The sequence below is a fragment of the Cherax quadricarinatus genome, chromosome 53 (genome assembly GCF_038502225.1).
Source record: "Cherax quadricarinatus isolate ZL_2023a chromosome 53, ASM3850222v1, whole genome shotgun sequence".
Lineage (NCBI taxonomy): Eukaryota > Metazoa > Arthropoda > Malacostraca > Decapoda > Parastacidae > Cherax > Cherax quadricarinatus.
In genome coordinates this window covers 19,148,395-19,167,786 of record NC_091344.1, presented here as the reverse complement: position 1 = coordinate 19,167,786, position 19,392 = coordinate 19,148,395, and the positions used below count along the sequence as shown (strand labels likewise).

The following is a 19,392-nucleotide window of genomic DNA, read 5'->3' as shown; positions in this document are numbered from 1 at the left end:
ACCAACCAGTTTGTTTTGTTTACTACGGTCTCTAGGGGGTGTTACTCTGTAAACACCTGGAGTGTTTAGCGTTAGCACAGTCACTGGGAAATGATGTACCCCTGTGGGCAACATGGGTAATAAGAAATAGGTTTTGCGGGCCATTGCGGACCTAAATGTCGTCTGAAGATTTATATCTAGTTTGGGAGTTAGTGTTGTGATAGGTTATACATTGACAAAAATGGCAGAAAGGGAAGATTAATAATAATAATAATAATAATAATAATAATAATAATAATAATAATAATAATAATAATAATAATAATTAATAATAATATTTTATTTCTGCATGATAGTATTTGTACAAACACGGGTGATATTTTTAAATGTGCGTGCAGAAAGCCAGCTAAAATGTCACCCATCTCTGTACAAACATCGCATCGTGCTGAAATAACATAGTGTCTCCCCATGCCAGGAAAAGTTAGACCTGCAGCACCTGCCTAACAAAATATATAAACGTTGAAAAAATTGACACATGTGCAACAACAGGTTGGCGAAACGTCTTCAAAATAAAGCTACCCAATGGTTGTACATGTGTTTAATTAATCACTGTGTCGGTACTGTATACCAATAATGTTGTGTAGCCTTGAAAGATTGCTCACAGTTCCTTGAAGGACTTGAAAACCCGATCTAAGATATTTTATACATGCCCTTAAAATTTGAAAGCACTCGTGGAACTAAACTGTGAAGACTGTCAGACACGGTAATGTGTTCCTAACTGGAGAGAAACTGAGGTCATAATCAAATGACAACCAGTTCATTATAAGCATCTTGGCAACTAAAAAACCACTTATACAGTCGTAGCCTTGATTTAAGGTAATATATTGTAAATATGATAGTGGTATACAATAAGAAGTTGATAATTAAGACACAAGTGTAATAGTTAAGTGTCTTTATTTCGAAACATTTCGCCTGTAACAGACTGTGTTTGTGGTACAGCACAGAAAGCCACAGTTGGTCTAGAAAGGTACGTGAACAAATATTCAGACATATTAGAGATAGTTTTGATTTTGGGATCTTGATCAAGGACAGTCACACAATAACAATATAGATCAGGTTAGTTGTCTTCAGCACTGACGTGAGGATACTGTCCTATGACAGAGAATATCTTGGCTGACCTGTTGTTAGCACTCAAGGAAATCCTAGTTAGAAAAAATCTTGACATCAGGGAAGAAACTGGAAAAAGCGATCTCAAATTGAGTTTTAAACGTAGGTCCGACAAATTCACTAGTGGGAATGGGTAGATATGAGACCTACCTGGTATGGGCCAGTATTCCTACTGCAGTGTTTGTTCTTCTTGGATCCGAATGTTCTTCTGGCGATAACAGTGAAGAAATGACACTTTACAGAACAAGCTTCCACTGGAATAACATTTCGTTGCGTAGAGCTTTAGATCAGCATTCAGCTTTAAAAGCTTTACTCAGAATTAAAAACTGTCCCAATGAAAGCCTGCTCAACAAGGCGTTTTTTCTTCACATCCCCTTTACATACCGATTTCAAAAGCTATTCTATCCTACCAGCTTGACCATTTATCCAAGCATCCTTGTTGAGCGCCTGTTCACCCACGCTGCTGTTGTTAGCAGCCCGCTGGCCCACACAGCTTTCACAGCCTGGTTGATCTGGCATTTGGGGGGAAGCAGTGATCCAGTTTCATCTTGGAGATTTTTCCATTTTTTCTGGCTTGTTTTTATACCTGACCGTTGTAGATTGTAGAGTCTAACACCACGGATGTTGACAGTGTTTTCTTATTGTGCCCAATGTGCCTTGCGTTTCTCTGGGTTTATTTTGCACTTCCTCCAACATCTCTCATTGCAATACGTTCTTATGGTAATTTGTAAATTTTGGACCTGGTCCTCCAGTAACCTTCGACCTGGCCCTCCAATAACCTTCGACCTGGTCCTACGGTAACCTTCGACCTGGCCTTCCAGTAACCTTCGACCTAGTCCTACGGTAACCTTCGACCTGGCCTTCCAGTAACCTTCGACCTGGCCCTCCAGTAACCTTCGACCTGGTCCTATGGTAACCTTCGACCTGGTCCTACGGTAACCTTCGACCTGGCCTTCCAGTAACCTTCGACCTGGCCTTCCAGTAACCTTCGACCTGGCCTTCCAGTAACCTTCGATCTTGTCTTCCAGTAACCTTAAGGTGTATATTATCAGGTATCTCTCTCCATCGCTTTAGAAAATACGTTCCAAGTACTCTGAAGTCTTTCCAGTAGCTTAAATGTTTAGTTGACTTTATGTGGGCAAACAACGACCTCTGCATTTTCCAGCTCTGATATCTCTCTTCCCTTGAACTGTGAGCACAGAGTGATATTCCAGATGTGAGAACTCAAATGATTTGAATTGTACCATCATAGACATAATTGATCTTGTTTTGAAAGTTCTCATTATCCTCCGTGTCAATTTTCTGGCATTTGCTTCATCTGCTTTATCGTGTTCCCTAAGTAACATTTTATCTAATATTCTATTCTGAAGTTGCTACGGCGAGGGCAGTAACAGCCCCAACATCGACCGTGAGTTTTGCACAGGTGCGTGTGGTACTGAAACACAGAAAACACTCCACATGTTGATGTTATGTTTGTGAAGACATTTTCTTGAGAGACATAGATAAGTAGAGTTTCCTCAAATGTATCTGAATAAAAATAAAGTGACTGAATCAGGACTAGCGTGTAAATACAGAAGTATCATAAATAATTGTAAATGAAGGAGATGTATGGTATAAAACACAAACACAGATGCAGTATATTGACTAGGACTGCCACACAATATTATACAGATCAGGAAAGCCACAGTTGGTCTAGAAAGGTAAGTGAACAAATATTCAGACATATTAGAGATAGTTTTGATTTTGGGATCTTGATCAAGGACAGTCACACAATAACAATATAGATCAGAGTAGCCGCACAATGACTGTAACAATTCTGAGAAAAAGAAGAGGAAAAAAAAGGGCTCACCTCCTTGAGAGTGACGTCATGGAGCTGAGCACGTAGTTCTTCAATTCTCTTGCGGATGACCGCGTCTTCACGGCTCTCCATCTTTACTTCTTTTTCTTGCCTCTTTCCCACATTGTCTCCTCCCTTGTATTTTGCCATGTCCCTCATCATAGCGGCATCGAGGCCTGTGATATTTATTTGAAGTCGTTGATGACTCCTGCGTGTAGGATCTGCGAAATCTTTCCTGCCTCCTCGTTCTCGTGTCCATTTAGTGACCTTAGTCGCCATGTTTGTTGATAGACGCCGTAACCATAGTAACGGCGTTCATATAGTGTGTTCGAATGTTCCTTAATGGCTTCGATAGCCGTGAGTATTAATTTTTTAATTTATTTATTCGGGTTGGTCATTCAATTAAGTTTAAATAGTTTTCAGCCCAAGAAATGAATTTAAATTATGCATGTTGGCATTCTCTCTCTCACTTTGTATATATACATTACATATATATATATATATATATATATATATATATATATATATATATATATATATATATATATATATATATATATATATATATAAACACCGAGAGGTGTATTTCTCTCAGTGTATATATGTTAGGAGTTCACTTTATTCCTTACTTTAGGGATTAAAGTATTGTTGACTTGAAGCCTTAATGACCGTCGTGTAGTCGAGGGTCGTTAAGGCTTTAAACCTCATTAACCGACCAATAGCTACTTGTGGGGTTGGGGCAGGAACTATGGTTCGACCTCTGCAAGAACAACTAGGTGAGCATAGCGCATCACAGCACCATTCAGCATTCTCCTGTCGCGTGACCACCAGCACTTACATTGATCCCAAAGCCTGGCACTGCTACTGAGCTGTGAACTGCTGGTGTTGCTGCTACTGCTACTGAACTGGCGTGAGTGCTACTGCTGCTGCTGCTGCTGCTAATGAGCTACTCCTGGTGAGCTGTGAGCTGCTGCTGGGCTGGCGTGCTGCTGATCTGGTGCCATTTATGCTGTTAATGTGTTAAGGCTGCTGATGCAGCTGCTGTTGCTTACTTGCTTGCTTCTTCGTGTTTATACTGCTCTCTTTTTTTTTTTCTCTCTCTCTCCTGGTTCTTTCTCTAACACGCATTAGTTCCCTTCACTCAACCATTCTGGCCGCTGGTTCTACACACGTTTTATTGCAGTCGACCATTATGTATTTCAGTCAAGGCTGTTTGCATTTCAGTTAAATTTATTGCATTTCACTCGTTCAGGTTTTTTCCAGCGGAGAAAGTTGCACTTCAGTCGAGGATGTACTTCAGTAAGGTTAGAATACAGGCACTGTCTCACCGAGATACAGCACAGAGCTGATCGTCAAGACTACACTGGTGGACCAACTCCAGCATCAAGACCACGCTGGTGGACCAACTCCAGCATCAAGACCACGCTGGTGGACCAACTCCAGCATCAAGACCACGCTGGTGGACCAACTCCAGCATCAAGACCACGCTGGTGGACCAACTCCAGCATCAAGACCACGCTGGTGGAACAACTCCAGCATCAAGACCACGCTGGTGGACCAACTCCAGCATCAAGACCACGCTGGTGGACCAACTCCAGCATCAAGACCACGCTGGTGGACCAACTCCAGCATCAAGACCACGCTGATGGACCAACTCCAGCATCAAGACCACGCTGGTGGACCAACTCCAGCATCAAGACCATGCTGATGGACCAACTCCAGCATCAAGACCACGCTGGTGGACCAACTCCAACATCAAGACCACGCTGATGGACCAACTCCAGCATCAAGACCACGCTGGTGGACCAACTCCAGCATTAAGACCACGCTGGTGGACCAACTCCAGCATCAAGACCACGCTGGTGGACCAACTCCAGCATCAAGATCACGCTGGTGGACCAACTCCAGCATCAAGATCACGCTGGTGGACCAACTCCAGCATCAGGACAACACTTGTGGACCAACTCTAGCAACAAAACTACGCTGGTGGACCAAGTCCAACATCATAACAACACTGGTGGACCAACTCCAACACCATAACAACACTGGTGGACTAACTCCAACATCATAACACTGGTGGACCAACTCCAACATCACAACGACACTGGTCCACCAACTCCAACATCACAACGACACTGGTGGACCAACTCCAACATCATAACAACACTGGTGGACCAACTCCAACATCACAACAACACTGGTGGGACCAACTCCAACATCACAACAACACTGGTGGACCAACTCCAACATCACAACAACACTGGTGGACCAACTCCAACATCATAACAACACTGGTGGACCAACTCCAACATCACAACAACACTGGTGGACCAACTCCAACATCACAACAACACTGGTGGACCAACTCCAACATCACAACAACACTGGTGGACCAACTCCAACATCATAACAACACTGGTGGACCAACTCCAACATCATAACAACACTGGTGGACCAACTCCAACATCATAACAACACTGGTGGACCAACTCCATCATAACACTGGTGGACCAACTCCAACATCACAACAACACTGGTGGACCAACTCCAACATCATAACAACACTGGTGGACCAACTCCATCATAACAACACTGGTGGACCAACTCCATCATAACAACACTGGTGGACCAACTCCATCATAACAACACTGGTGGACCAACTCCATCATAACAACACTGGTGGACCAACTCCATCACAACAACACTGGTGGACCAACTCCAACATCACAACAACACTGGTGGACCAACTCCAACATCACAACAACACTGGTGGACCAACTCCAACATCATAACAACACTGGTGGACCAACTCCATCATAACAGAACTGGTGGACCAACTCCAACATCACAACAACACTGGTGGACCAACTCCAACATCACAACAACACTGGTGGACCAACTCCATCATAACAACACTGGTGGACCAACTCCAACATCACAACAACACTGGTGGACCAACTCCAACATCACAACAACACTGGTGGACCAACTCCAACATCATAACAACACTGGTGGACCAACTCCAACATCACAACAACACTGGTGGACCAACTCCAACATCACAACAACACTGGTGGACCAACTCCAACATCACAACAACACTGGTGGACCAACTCCATCATAACAACACTGGTGGACCAACTCCAACATCACAACAACACTGGTGGACCAACTCCAACATCACAACAACACTGGTGGACCAACTCCAACATCATAACAACACTGGTGGACCAACTCCAACATCACAACAACACTGGTGGACCAACTCCAACATCACAACAACACTGGTGGACCAACTCCAACATCATAACAACACTGGTGGACCAACTCCAACATCATAACAACACTGGTGAACCAACTCCAACATCACAACAACACTGGTGGACCAACTCCAATATCACAACAACACTGGTGGACCAACTCCAACATCACAACAACACTGGTGGACCAACTCCATCATAACAACACTGGTGGACCAACTCCAACATCACAACAACACTGGTGGACCAACTCCAACATCACAACAACACTGGTGGACCAACTCCAACATCATAACAACACTGGTGGACCAACTCCAACATCACAACAACACTGGTGGACCAACTCCAACATCATAACAACACTGGTGGACCAACTCCAACATCATAACAACACTGGTGGACCAACTCCAACATCACAACAACACTGGTGGACCAACTCCAACATCACAACAACACTGGTGGACCAACTCCAACATCACAACAACACTGGTGGACCAACTCCAACATCATAACAACACTGGTGGACCAACTCCAACATCACAACAACACTGGTGGACCAACTCCAACATCACAACAACACTGGTGGACCAACTCCAACATCATAACAACACTGGTGGACCAACTCCAACATCACAACAACACTGGTGGACCAACTCCAACATCACAACAACACTGGTGGACCAACTCCAACATCACAACAACACTGGTGGACCAACTCCAACATCATAACAACACTGGTGGACCAACTCCAACATCACAACAACACTGGTGGACCAACTCCAACATCATAACAACACTGGTGGACCAACTCCAACATCACAACAACACTGGTGGACCAACTCCAACATCACAACAACACTGGTGGACCAACTCCAACATCACAACAACACTGGTGGACCAACTCCAACATCACAACAATACTGGTGGACCAACTCCAACATCACAACAACACTGGTGGATCAACTCCAACATCACAACAACACTGGTGGACCAACTCCAACATCACAACAACACTGGTGGACCAACTCCAACATCACAACAACACTGGTGGACCAACTCCAACATCACAACAACACTGGTGGACCAACTCCAACATCATAACAACACTGGTGGACCAACTCCAACATCACAACAACACTGGTGGACCAACTCCAACATCACAACAACACTGGTGGACCAACTCCAACATCACAACAACACTGGTGGACCAACTCCAACATCACAACAACACTGGTGGACCAACTCCAACATCACAACAACACTGGTGGACCAACTCCAACATCACAACAACACTGGTGGACCAACTCCAACATCACAACAACACTGGTGGACCAACTAGAACATCAAGACCCGTATATGATAATTACCAGCATCCAACAGTGATATTTTATTAAGTTTCATGTTTCTCGCAGTAGTAATAATACTAATAACACTAATAATAATAACACTACTACTACTACTAATAATAATAATAATTTCATTATTATTATGTTAGTATTATTAATATAAATACGAGTCCTGTGGGTCGGGAGTTACTTTACACAGGACTTTGCATAGTAAGTTTTACCTCCTATGGATTCGACCCGCAAAATTTAGCTGAGTGAGTAAGGGCAGCCGGTGTCAGGGAACTTGCTTGTACGTATCACCGTTCCGGGGAGTGGAACCCGAAGCCCTAGCGACTGAATCGTGCACTTCCAGCAGTGAGCAACACATTACCTAGACAATATGGCAATATCACTTTCATATATGCAGTAAGGGAAAAGGACGTAGCAGAATAAAATTTTTTATAAGGCTGTATGGTCGTATGTTAGCAGTGAGGAATCCTGCTTACTCATCAAGTACTTTGCTACGCTTGTATACTCACATAAAGAATTCACTGGTAAACTGGTGTTCGCGTTCATTGGTTGTCAAGAATGTATACAACGAGAGTATTCTTTTAGGCTTTGGGCACATATAATATTTATTTTATAATGTTCTTGTATTATTATGTCTGTTTATCCCAGGGGTAACCCAGTAAAATAAATGCAGCTTATTTCCATTGGGTGTCTATCTGTCAGCGTAGTTACTTTAATCCCAATTTTAGGGGTGTCTTGACTTACAGTGAACAGGTTGTATGCAGCCTTACTGACCCTCGTGTAGTCAATAGACATGAAACCCAATTGACCATCCCGCCAATCAGCTGCTGTGAGGGGCTGGGGAGGGGAAGAGGGAACGGGAAGGGGTAAGGGGAATACGACACAGTGAATAGAGCGGTAAGCAAGGCTCCCCCGGCAGTGTGTCAGTATCAGATGCGACGTACGCCTCTCACCCGGTGCTGTGTGTGTGTGGAAAATCCTCTTGTGTTGCTCTTCTTGTGGTTTGTCCGTCAAGGAAGAAAAAACAGTGTTTCCATGACACTAGTTGTGCATAGTTTCGATTAAATGTTGTCCTGTCTCTGGTCAAACATTCATAAATTTAACGTAACTTGTTGACCTCATTTACAAGATAAAAACAGAGAAAACAAAAAACTAAAGAATAAAATGGCACGATACCGTGATTGGAATAAAGCACAAATAACTTACTACGACGTTTAGGTCCGATTTGGATCATTAACTAATCCTTTGCAAAACAAAAGATTACTACGTAGCAATGGATACGAAGATAATAATTCACTCTCAGGTGTTAAATGTTAGTTTAAGATGTAGAAGAAACAAAGAAATGATGGAAAGTTGAGGGGAGAGGAGAAAAACACATAGGGAAAGGTACAAAATATGATATCCATGTATATGATGCATGAAGCGTATATACGAAAAGTGAGCGAGAGAAAACGAGGCATATTCAGGGAGAACAGAAATTTTGTCCGTGCATACCTTCAAGTGTTGCGAGTCGTGATGTAGTGGTATTATGCCACTGTTATTCAACACCTATTTTGTGTTTTCAAGCAAAGGGAAACACTGTGTTTGATCACCCACTGTGTGTTATCAAGCAACGGGAAACACTGCTTGATCATCCACTATAATTATTACCCCCCCTCCCTGGATAATTAACTCCTTGTGATTACTAACCCAGAATAATCCGAGAAAAACCAAACAGTGTGATTTATTTCCACCGTGGAGTCTAAGGGTGTCTAGCATGAGACGCGCAGCAGTCGGCTAACACCCAGATACCTATCTACTTCTCTACTAACGCTGGTTCATTCATTCATTAGGGATTTGCCGGTACTTCGGCCCGGGTCTTCTCCAGATGGTAACCTGGCGGTGGCCCCCGGGTTGGGGGTGTCGTTCATCTTCTTCCTTCTGTCTTCTTTCTTGGGCCCTCCGGGTGGAGGGTAGGAACTAACACTGGTACCTACCTACCGCTCAACTAAGATCCTGCACGTACCTGCTCACGGCTTGACCCATTCTCTCTTTACTACGGATGATATGGCTAAGCAGTTAGCATTACAAGGGAAGGAACACTCCACAGTTCGTGTTATAATTTAAGCAGCGTAAGCGTACATTGTTGTGGAAGGGACAGTCCGGAACGCCACCAGCCTCGAGTCATGCAACCATCTAATAACTCAAATAAATTACTTGAGCACCAAATTGCACGCTAAGCATTGAACAAAGATAAGTGACCTGAACTATAAATAGCCTGGAATACACTTCCTGTTATTGACATAATAATTATTGTGAATTATTATTATGTGAGTACATTATTTGCAGGAGGCTTACAGGGCATTACCTGAATTATTACCTGGAAGTAATTTGGGTGACGTAAGTGGGACTTAGTCATAGCAGGTCACTGAACTGTAACTCCCTCGATGCCCACTTCTTCACCAATCTCATAAGAAGCTAGACCTGAAATTAAATTAATAGTTACAATACAAAAACCATCTACTCTGCTAAATTGAAATTGTGGACTGTATAGGATTAGGCTTGCTGGGTACACAAAATTTGGTATTAACACTTACCATTTAATTACTGGAAGACACTTAATGCTGATGGAACACACCCTAACACTACCCTAGCAGATAGGATTTACGATGGCCAACGTAAAAACTACTGTATGTTATGGGTAAGCGTCACTTGGCTAAGGTGTGTTGGGAAGGATTCATTGAAGTTCTCTATTTTTTCGTCCTGTCGCCGACTTGTAAGGGTTTTCCACACAATTTATCCCAATTCTTCAGCAGGAACATGTCATCAATTTCTAAGTTATGGACTGAGGCCGATATACATCAATGACCGTCGAGAAAGCCTAATTACATTGCACAATTCAGTCCAGTGTTCACACATTAAATTTTCTCGAAAGGGTCAAATCAGCATCATATTTTATTACATTTAGAAAATTATGTAAAAAAATTCCACAATAATAATAATATTATTATTATTAATATAGTAATAGTGATAGTAATGTTATTAATTATAATAAAGGTAATAATAATTTATACCTATTAGGGATATTTTATTGCACGGTATGCATTCACTAACAGGTGTATTTTTCTCAGCATATATATGCTGAGAGTTTACTTTAATCCTCATTTTAACGATTAAAATATTTTTGTCTGGTAGGGAAAATGTTAGTGATTCTATCGTAGTCGATAGAGTTTCAACTTCATTAACCAACCAACCTTACTATGCATTTTGCTTTTCGTTAATTCAGTTTACAGAGGAACGTTCTCCGCCTTCCTCGTTTCCGAACAATAACACGAGAACGCTTCATTCTATAGTCTTGAAACCTGCAACAGTTATGTATAATTATGTAACGAAAGGTCCGTGTTAAAAAAAAAAAAACATGAGTGTGGCTCCCTGGAGTCCAGTTTTGAAATCAGTTATTTCGTCAACTGCGCAAGTGTAATGTGATGGACAGGCTCAGGTCGGGTCGCCATCTGGAGAAGACCCGGGCCGGCAGTACCGGCGAACCTCATACAATACAATGTAGGCTTATAACCTTAGTAACCCACACGGTAAACCCGTGTGGGTTAGTAAGCACAAGGTTGGTGGTGGTTCCTCCCTCCAGACACGCTACCTGACTGTACTCGCCTAGTTTCTTCAGGCTGAATCTATACCCCAAATCTGTCAACCTGTCATCCTTCAGTAGGTCAGTGAGGATATCGTCAAGTATTGCACTGAGAATTCAGCAGCTGTTTAAGCAGTATAATGTGATCCTTTATTGACAACGTTTCGCACACGCAGTGGGCTTTAAAAAGTCACAAACAATTCTACCTGGGTAGATAAAGGCCACTGTATGGACGAAACGTTGTCAATAAAAGATCACACTATACTGCTTAAGTGTTTATATTGTCATTGTGTCGGTATTTTATGCCAGCTACAAGAGCTTCAAAAAGGTTTTGTTTCAGCAGAGCTGGAGTTACTATTACCTAGGAATTAACAACTCTTAGGATAGCCTATCCCATACACAGAAACTACGATTTTTATGAGGAAATTTCCATTATCCCAGAGCGGGGAAATATATATTACGCATGAAAAGAAGAGAGTGAAGAAGAAATTTGGTCTACACTATGTACCTAAGAATACATACATACATATATACATATATATATATATATATATATATATATATATATATATATATATATATATATATATTTATATATAGGTAGTAGGTTGGTAGACAGCAACCACCCAGGGAAGTACTACCGTCCTGCCAGATGACTGTGAAACAAAAACCTGTAATTGTTTTGCATGATGGTAGGATTGCTGGTTTCTTTTTCTGTCTCATAAACACGCTAAGATAACAGGGATATCTTGCTACTCCTACTTACACTTTGGTCACACTTCATAGACACGCACATGCATATATATATATACATACATCTAGGTTTTTCTCCTTTTTCTAAATAGCTCTTGTTCTTTTTTATTTCTTCTATTGTCCATGGGGAAGTGGAAAAGAATCTTTCCTCCGTAAGCTATGCGTGTCGTATGAGGCGACTAAAATGCCGGGAGCAATGGGCTAGTAACCCCTTCTCCTGTATACAATTACTAAAAAAGAGAAGAAGAAAAACTTTATAAAACTGGGTTGCTTAAATGTGCGTGGATGTAGTGCGGATGACAAGAAACAGATGATTGCTGATGTTATGAATGAAAAGAAGTTGGATGTCCTGGCCCTAAGCGAAACAAAGCTGAAGGGGGTAGGAGAGTTTCAGTGGGGGGAAATAAATGGGATTAAATCTGGAGTATCTGAGAGAGTTAGAGCAAAGGAAGGGGTAGCAGTAATGTTAAATGATCAGTTATGGAAGGAGAAAAGAGAATATGAATGTGTAAATTCAAGAATTATGTGGATTAAAGTAAAGGTTGGATGCGAGAAGTGGGTCATAATAAGCGTGTATGCACCTGGAGAAGAGAGGAATGCAGAGGAGAGAGAGAGATTTTGGGAGATGTTAAGTGAATGTATAGGAGCCTTTGAACCAAGTGAGAGAGTAATTGTGGTAGGGGACTTGAATGCTAAAGTAGGAGAAACTTTTAGAGAGGGTGTGGTAGGTAAGTTTGGGGTGCCAGGTGTAAATGATAATGGGAGCCCTTTGATTGAACTTTGTATAGAAAGGGGTTTAGTTATAGGTAATACATATTTTAAGAAAAAGAGGATAAATAAGTATACACGATATGATGTAGGGCGAAATGACAGTAGTTTGTTGGATTATGTATTGGTAGATAAAAGACTGTTGAGTAGACTTCAGGATGTACATGTTTATAGAGGGGCCACAGATATATCAGATCACTTTCTAGTTGTAGCTACACTGAGAGTAAAAGGTAGATGGGATACAAGGAGAATAGAAGCATCAGGGAAGAGAGAGGTAAAGGTTTATAAACTAAAAGAGGAGGCAGTTAGGGTAAGATATAAACAGCTATTGGAGGATAGATGGGCTAATGAGAGCATAGGCAATGGGGTCGAAGAGGTATGGGGTAGGTTTAAAAATGTAGTGTTAGAGTGTTCAGCAGAAGTTTGTGGTTACAGGAAAGTGGGTGCAGGAGGGAAGAGGAGCGATTGGTGGAATGATGATGTAAAGAGAGTAGTAAGGGAGAAAAAGTTAGCATATGAGAAGTTTTTACAAAGTAGAAGTGATGCAAGGAGGGAAGAGTATATGGAGAAAAAGAGAGAAGTTAAGAGAGTGGTGAAGCAATGTAAAAAGAGAGCAAATGAGAGAGTGGGTGAGATGTTATCAACAAATTTTGTTGAAAATAAGAAAAAGTTTTGGAGTGAGATTAACAAGTTAAGAAAGCCTAGAGAACAAATGGATTTGTCAGTTAAAAATAGGAGAGGAGAGTTATTAAATGGAGAGTTAGAGGTATTGGGAAGATGGAAGGAATATTTTGAGGAATTGTTAAATGTTGATGAAGATAGGGAAGCTGTGATTTCGTGTATAGGGCAAGGAGGAATAACATCTTGTAGGAGTGAGGAAGAGCCAGTTGTGAGTGTGGGGGAAGTTCGTGAGGCAGTAGGTAAAATGAAAGGGGGTAAGGCAGCCGGGATTGATGGGATAAAGATAGAAATGTTAAAAGCAGGTGGGGATATAGTTTTGGAGTGGTTGGTGCAATTATTTAATAAATGTATGGAAGAGGGTAAGGTACCTAGGGATTGGCAGAGAGCATGCATAGTTCCTTTGTATAAAGGCAAAGGGGATAAAAGAGAGTGCAAAAATTATAGGGGGATAAGTCTGTTGAGTGTACCTGGTAAAGTGTATGGTAGAGTTATAATTGAAAGAATTAAGAGTAAGACGGAGAATAGGATAGCAGATGAACAAGGAGGCTTTAGGAAAGGTAGGGGGTGTGTGGACCAGGTGTTTACAGTGAAACATATAAGTGAACAGTATTTAGATAAGGCTAAAGAGGTCTTTGTGGCATTTATGGATTTGGAAAAGGCGTATGACAGGGTGGATAGGGGGGCAATGTGGCAGATGTTGCAAGTGTATGGTGTAGGAGGTAGGTTACTGAAAGCAGTGAAGAGTTTTTACGAGGATAGTGAGGCTCAAGTTAGAGTATGTAGGAAAGAGGGAAATTTTTTCCCAGTAAAAGTAGGCCTTAGACAAGGATGTGTGATGTCACCGTGGTTGTTTAATATATTTATAGATGGGGTTGTAAGAGAAGTAAATGCGAGGGTCTTGGCAAGAGGCGTGGAGTTAAAAGATAAAGAATCACACACAAAGTGGGAGTTGTCACAGCTGCTCTTTGCTGATGACACTGTGCTCTTGGGAGATTCTGAAGAGAAGTTGCAGAGATTGGTGGATGAATTTGGTAGGGTGTGCAAAAGAAGAAAATTAAAGGTGAATACAGGAAAGAGTAAGGTTATGAGGATAACAAAAGGATTAGGTGATGAAAGATTGAATATCAGATTGGAGGGAGAGAGTATGGAGGAGGTGAACGTATTCAGATATTTGGGAGTGGACGTGTCAGCGGATGGGTCTATGAAAGATGAGGTGAATCATAGAATTGATGATGGAAAAAGAGTGAGTGGTGCACTTAGGAGTCTGTGGAGACAAAGAACTTTGTCCTTGGAGGCAAAGAGGGGAATGTATGAGAGTATAGTTTTACCAACGCTCTTATATGGGTGTGAAGCGTGGGTGATGAATGTTGCAGCGAGGAGAAGGCTGGAGGCAGTGGAGATGTCATGTCTGAGGGCAATGTGTGGTGTGAATATAATGCAGAGAATTCGTAGTTTGGAAGTTAGGAGGAGGTGCGGGATTACCAAAACTGTTGTCCAGAGGGCTGAGGAAGGGTTGTTGAGGTGGTTCGGACATGTAGAGAGAATGGAGCGAAACAGAATGACTTCAAGAGTGTATCAGTCTGTAGTGGAAGGAAGGCGGGGTAGGGGTCGGCCTAGGAAGGGTTGGAGGGAGGGGGTAAAGGAGGTTTTGTGTGCGAGGGGCTTGGACTTCCAGCAGGCATGCGTGAGCGTGTTTGATAGGAGTGAATGGAGACAAATGGTTTTTAATACTTGACGTGCTGTTGGAGTGTGAGCAAAGTAACATTTATGAAGGGATTCAGGGAAACCGGCAGGCCGGACTTGAGTCCTGGAGATGGGAAGTACAGTGCCTGCACTCTGAAGGAGGGGTGTTAATGTTGCAGTTTAAAAACTGTAGTGTAAAGCACCCTTCTGGCAAGACAGTGATGGAGTGAATGATGGTGAAAGTTTTTCTTTTTCGGGCCACCCTGCCTTGGTGGGAATCGGCCGGTGTGATAATAATAAAAAAATATATATATATATATATATATATATATATATATATATATATATATATATATATATATATACATTCATAAATACAGCGGTGACTAGCGGAGACAGAAGAGGCTACATTAGTCACTCCCCCACACTCCTTACTTTACAACCACACCTTCCACCCCTCTCCTCTCACTGTTCTCACGTGAACGTTATTTAGAGTCCTCCGGTCTGAGTTCCTTGGGCATTTGTTAGGTCCTCAAAAATTTGAGAGCATTAAAGTGGCATTACTGGGTTGAAAAAGTAATGATATTGATTTCGATGATAAAGAAACAAAGAATGATATAAGGTATAAATATCTGCAGTAATCCACTACATGAGCGAGCACACACACACACACACACACACACACACACACACACACACACACACACACACACACACACACACACACACACACACACACACACACACACACACACACACACACACACACACACACACAAAGACGTATGATAAAGCTTACGGAGCAGGGAGGGAGTGACCTATTGGTCAGGAGCTACGAATCGAACCCTGCAACCATAATTAGGTGAGTACACACATGCAAGACATCAACACCGTCATCAGTCTTCGAACTTTGCTTATGAAAGGTGATCACCACCTGGTGAGAACAAACATCCTCGCCAAAATACGGTAAATAAGAGTTCCGTCGACATTAAGTGTGTACGAACATTCACAGATAAGTGAAAGATAAGATTAGAGTGGTGAGGTGAGAGTGTGTCACAGTTCTCTGGTGATGTGTATGTGTGATAAAACGTACGAGCAGTGCGCGTCTGCTTGTGGTAATATTTTTTCCTGTTGGGGTAAGAGTTCACCTGGAGGAACACCATTTCTGATTTTTTCCTCTGGGGGTAAGAGTTCACCTGGAGGAACACCATTGCTGATTTTTTCCTCTGGGGGTAAGAGTTCACCTGGAGGAACACCATTGCTGATTTTTTCCTCTGGGGGTAAGAGTTCACCTGGAGGAACACCATTGCTGATTTGTGCGGGTGATAAATGGTACTGTGATTTTGTTTTCTTCAGATCATGTTAATGACTGGAGACAATGTGATGAATTAGGTGGAAAGTCACTTGTGCAAATTTGATTCACCCTGAGTATCACCATCGGTTTCAAGCTGGTGTTTGGAGTCCGTCAGGCCTCAAGGACTGAATCACCTACCAAGGGGGACGGACTGATCACGTCAAAACTACTGTTGTCTCCAGTGTTATATTCGCTAGGTTTCGACTGAAGAATCCTGTTGTGCAAGCGAATATTTCCGGCAGCAAAGAAAGTCAAGTGTTACACATGTTTTATTCATCAAAGCCAAACCTTGTTAGGCCGTGGAAGCAAGAACAAGCTCAACTTTCACTAAAATGTGCTCAATTTTTTCCTCACTGTACCGTAATCACTCCTCAGAATATGAGATCATAAAACTGGAAGGGAACTACAACAGGCATAATGGCTCATGCTAGGCAGGTACGTATTTATTTTTTATACAAGATCGTTAAGAAGAGTAATAAACTCAAGGAGTGCATTTTCTGTTCCTTAAAGAAATACATGGATATATTATATCATTATTACGTGAAGAGAAACAGATTTTTACTTCACAAGAGGGAATCTTACCTCAGTCTACCTCAGCAGGTAACCAATATTCTCCTTCGGTTTACACTAAATAACACAAGAGTAGCAACGCGGTAGGTCTATCCACCATACAGGAGAGCTTCTGCCCACAACCACACACATCCCCCCTCACCACAACAACTACCATACTAATGTTATCGGTATTATACGAGAACAAAAACGCTTATGGACGAGTGGGTGTAAGCTGGATCTGACTAGCTTGTGCTTCTAGGTCAGATGTCGTGCTCCTCCCTTAACTGAATGTGACTGACCTGATTAGGTTAAGTCATTGGCTTAAGCCTCGCATGAGCCAGTAGGCCTGCTGCAGTATTTCTTCTTTCTTATGTTCTTATGAGCACCACAGTGAGTCTACTGGTCCATGAGCAAGACGTGTACAGCAGTCAGTTATCTTTATTTTAGAAACAATTCGCCTCCATAGTAGGCTTCTTCAGTCAAATGCAGAAGTGAGTAAATATGCTGACAGGAGCAGTGGAGAGGAAAAGTTGATGTGGTCAATGCATCAACCTTGTCAGTATTGTGTATCATTATAATGATGTTACTGGCACATGCTAGGCAGCTAGGCAGTTTGTTCTTTTTCTCTTCACCTCTTTTACGTGACCATTGCATTTCTATTTCCCTTTTAAATAGGAATCTATTTAATTTGAATCCACGGTATCGAGTTCTAAATTGGGTAATATGATATACCCTATCTGCAATCCTTTCATTTCTATATTCAGCAAAGAGTGAAATCCTGTATGAAAGAGCCAAACATCAAGGCATTAATGATAAGCAATGCTGATAAGTTGATGAATAAGACATGTGTAACACCTCGCGTATCTTCATTCTGGAAACGTTCAGCCAACCAGTGGTCAGTCGTCACGTGTGGTCACAGACCTTGAGCTGCTTTGGGGATTAGTGTGGACGGTTACAAAGCATGGCTTGCTTCTGCAGTGTTTTAAAAATTGAGGTTGGAGAGTTGAAGGAGGAGGTCTTGCTTCTCCAGGAGGAGATTAGGAGGCTGAAGGTCCACCTCAATGGGTCTGGGAGAGAGTGTGAGGTGGCTGGAGTTGTGGGGAATGAGGCTTCTAGCAGTGAGGTGCAGTCTGTCTCTCGCTGTGAGGAGGCTGTAGCTGGGGAGGTAGCAACGGCTACCAGCAGTGAGGTGCAGTCCAGCACCTGCTACAAGTGGCGAGTGGTTCACAGTAATGGAAGGCGCATCAGAGTAAGGAAAGTTAAGAGTGAAGATCTGAAGGTAGGAAATCGCTTCTCTGTTCTTCAGGATGAATGTACTTCAGTGGCCAGTGAAGGTAAGGGTACTACTGCCCCTGCTAATGGAGGTAAGCGCATTCTTGTGGTTGGTGACTCTCAGGTAAGATATATTGACCGTGCTTTTTGTAATAGGAATAAGAAGATGAGAGACAGAGTGTGCTTCCCTGGAGCTGGTGTTGGGGACATTGTCAACAGGCTGGATAATATCACGTCAGGTAATGGGAACAAGCCCATTATCTGTCTCAGTGCTGGTGGAAATGATATTGGGAAGGGTAGGAGAGAAGAGCTGCTAGATAAGTACAGGTCAGCTATAGATTTCATTAAGTCTAAGGGAGGGATCCCAATCATATGTAGCATCTTGCCTAGAAGGGGAGTAGGAAATGAATGGTTGTCTAGGGCAATTGGTGTAAATTGCTGGCTAGACAGATACTGCAAGGAACTTGCAATCCCATTCATTGACAACTGGAACAACTTTTATGGCAAACATGATATGTATGCAAGGGATGGGGTACATCTCTCTGGGGCTGGGGTGGTAGCACTTGCAGACTCGATTGAGAAGGCCATTGGTGAAATGCCTATGATTTTAAACTGATGGAAGATAGAGGTATGGGTGTGTGTGGGAAACAAGCAGGTTGCAACACTTGGGTTGGAAACAGTAAATGTATAAAAGGCATTCAGCATGAAGTTATAAATAAAGACAATAGATCAGGTCAGCAAACAAAGGGGGACAGCAGAGGGCAGCAAGGGACTAGCTCCCTTAAGGTTTACTATACTAATAGCAGGAGTGTAAGAAATAAGATAGATGAGCTAAGATTAATTGCAAGTGCAGGAAACATAGATATTATTGCTATAACAGAGACCTGGCTTAATCTGAAAGATAGAGAGATGCCCTCTGAATGTCACATACAAGGCTATAAATTATTCCACACTGACAGGGTCAACAGGAAAGGTGGTGGAGTAGCGATGTATGTCAGAGACAATTTAAATTGTTGTGTTAGACAAGATATTAAATTAGAAGCGTCAGCCACTGAATCTGTTTGGTTACAGCTTCTCGAGGGCCGAGAAAAACTAATTTTGGGTGTGAT

The 19,392-nt window shown here is 42.2% G+C and overlaps 2 protein-coding genes across 14 annotated transcripts in view; one reads left to right on the top strand and one right to left on the bottom strand.

Annotated features, from left to right (window-relative positions):
• LOC128692342 (uncharacterized) overlaps nt 1–17,435 on the bottom strand; it is a 25,432-nt gene extending 7,997 nt beyond the window's left edge. For 2 of the 4 annotated variants that reach the window (XM_053781462.2, XM_053781464.2), the window contains exon 1: nt 2,996–3,299. In XM_053781462.2, the coding sequence (XP_053637437.2) occupies nt 2,996–3,262 (267 nt within the window). In that variant the 5' untranslated portion in view covers nt 3,263–3,299. Of the gene's footprint in view, nt 1–2,995; nt 3,300–9,945; nt 10,062–17,041 lie in introns of those variants that run through there. The other 2 variants (XM_053781465.2, XM_053781463.2) reach the window with 2 other exon arrangements.
• LOC128692343 (rhomboid-related protein 2) overlaps nt 1–19,392 on the top strand; it is a 53,779-nt gene that overhangs the window by 1,591 nt on the left and 32,796 nt on the right. The window contains exon 1 of one of the 10 annotated variants that reach the window (XM_070096379.1): nt 8,516–8,563. The exons of 1 other annotated variant lie outside the window; for it this stretch is intronic. The gene's annotated coding sequence lies outside the window, so the exon portion shown is untranslated. 8 more of the 10 variants (XM_070096376.1, XM_070096373.1, XM_070096372.1 and 5 more) reach the window with 8 other exon arrangements.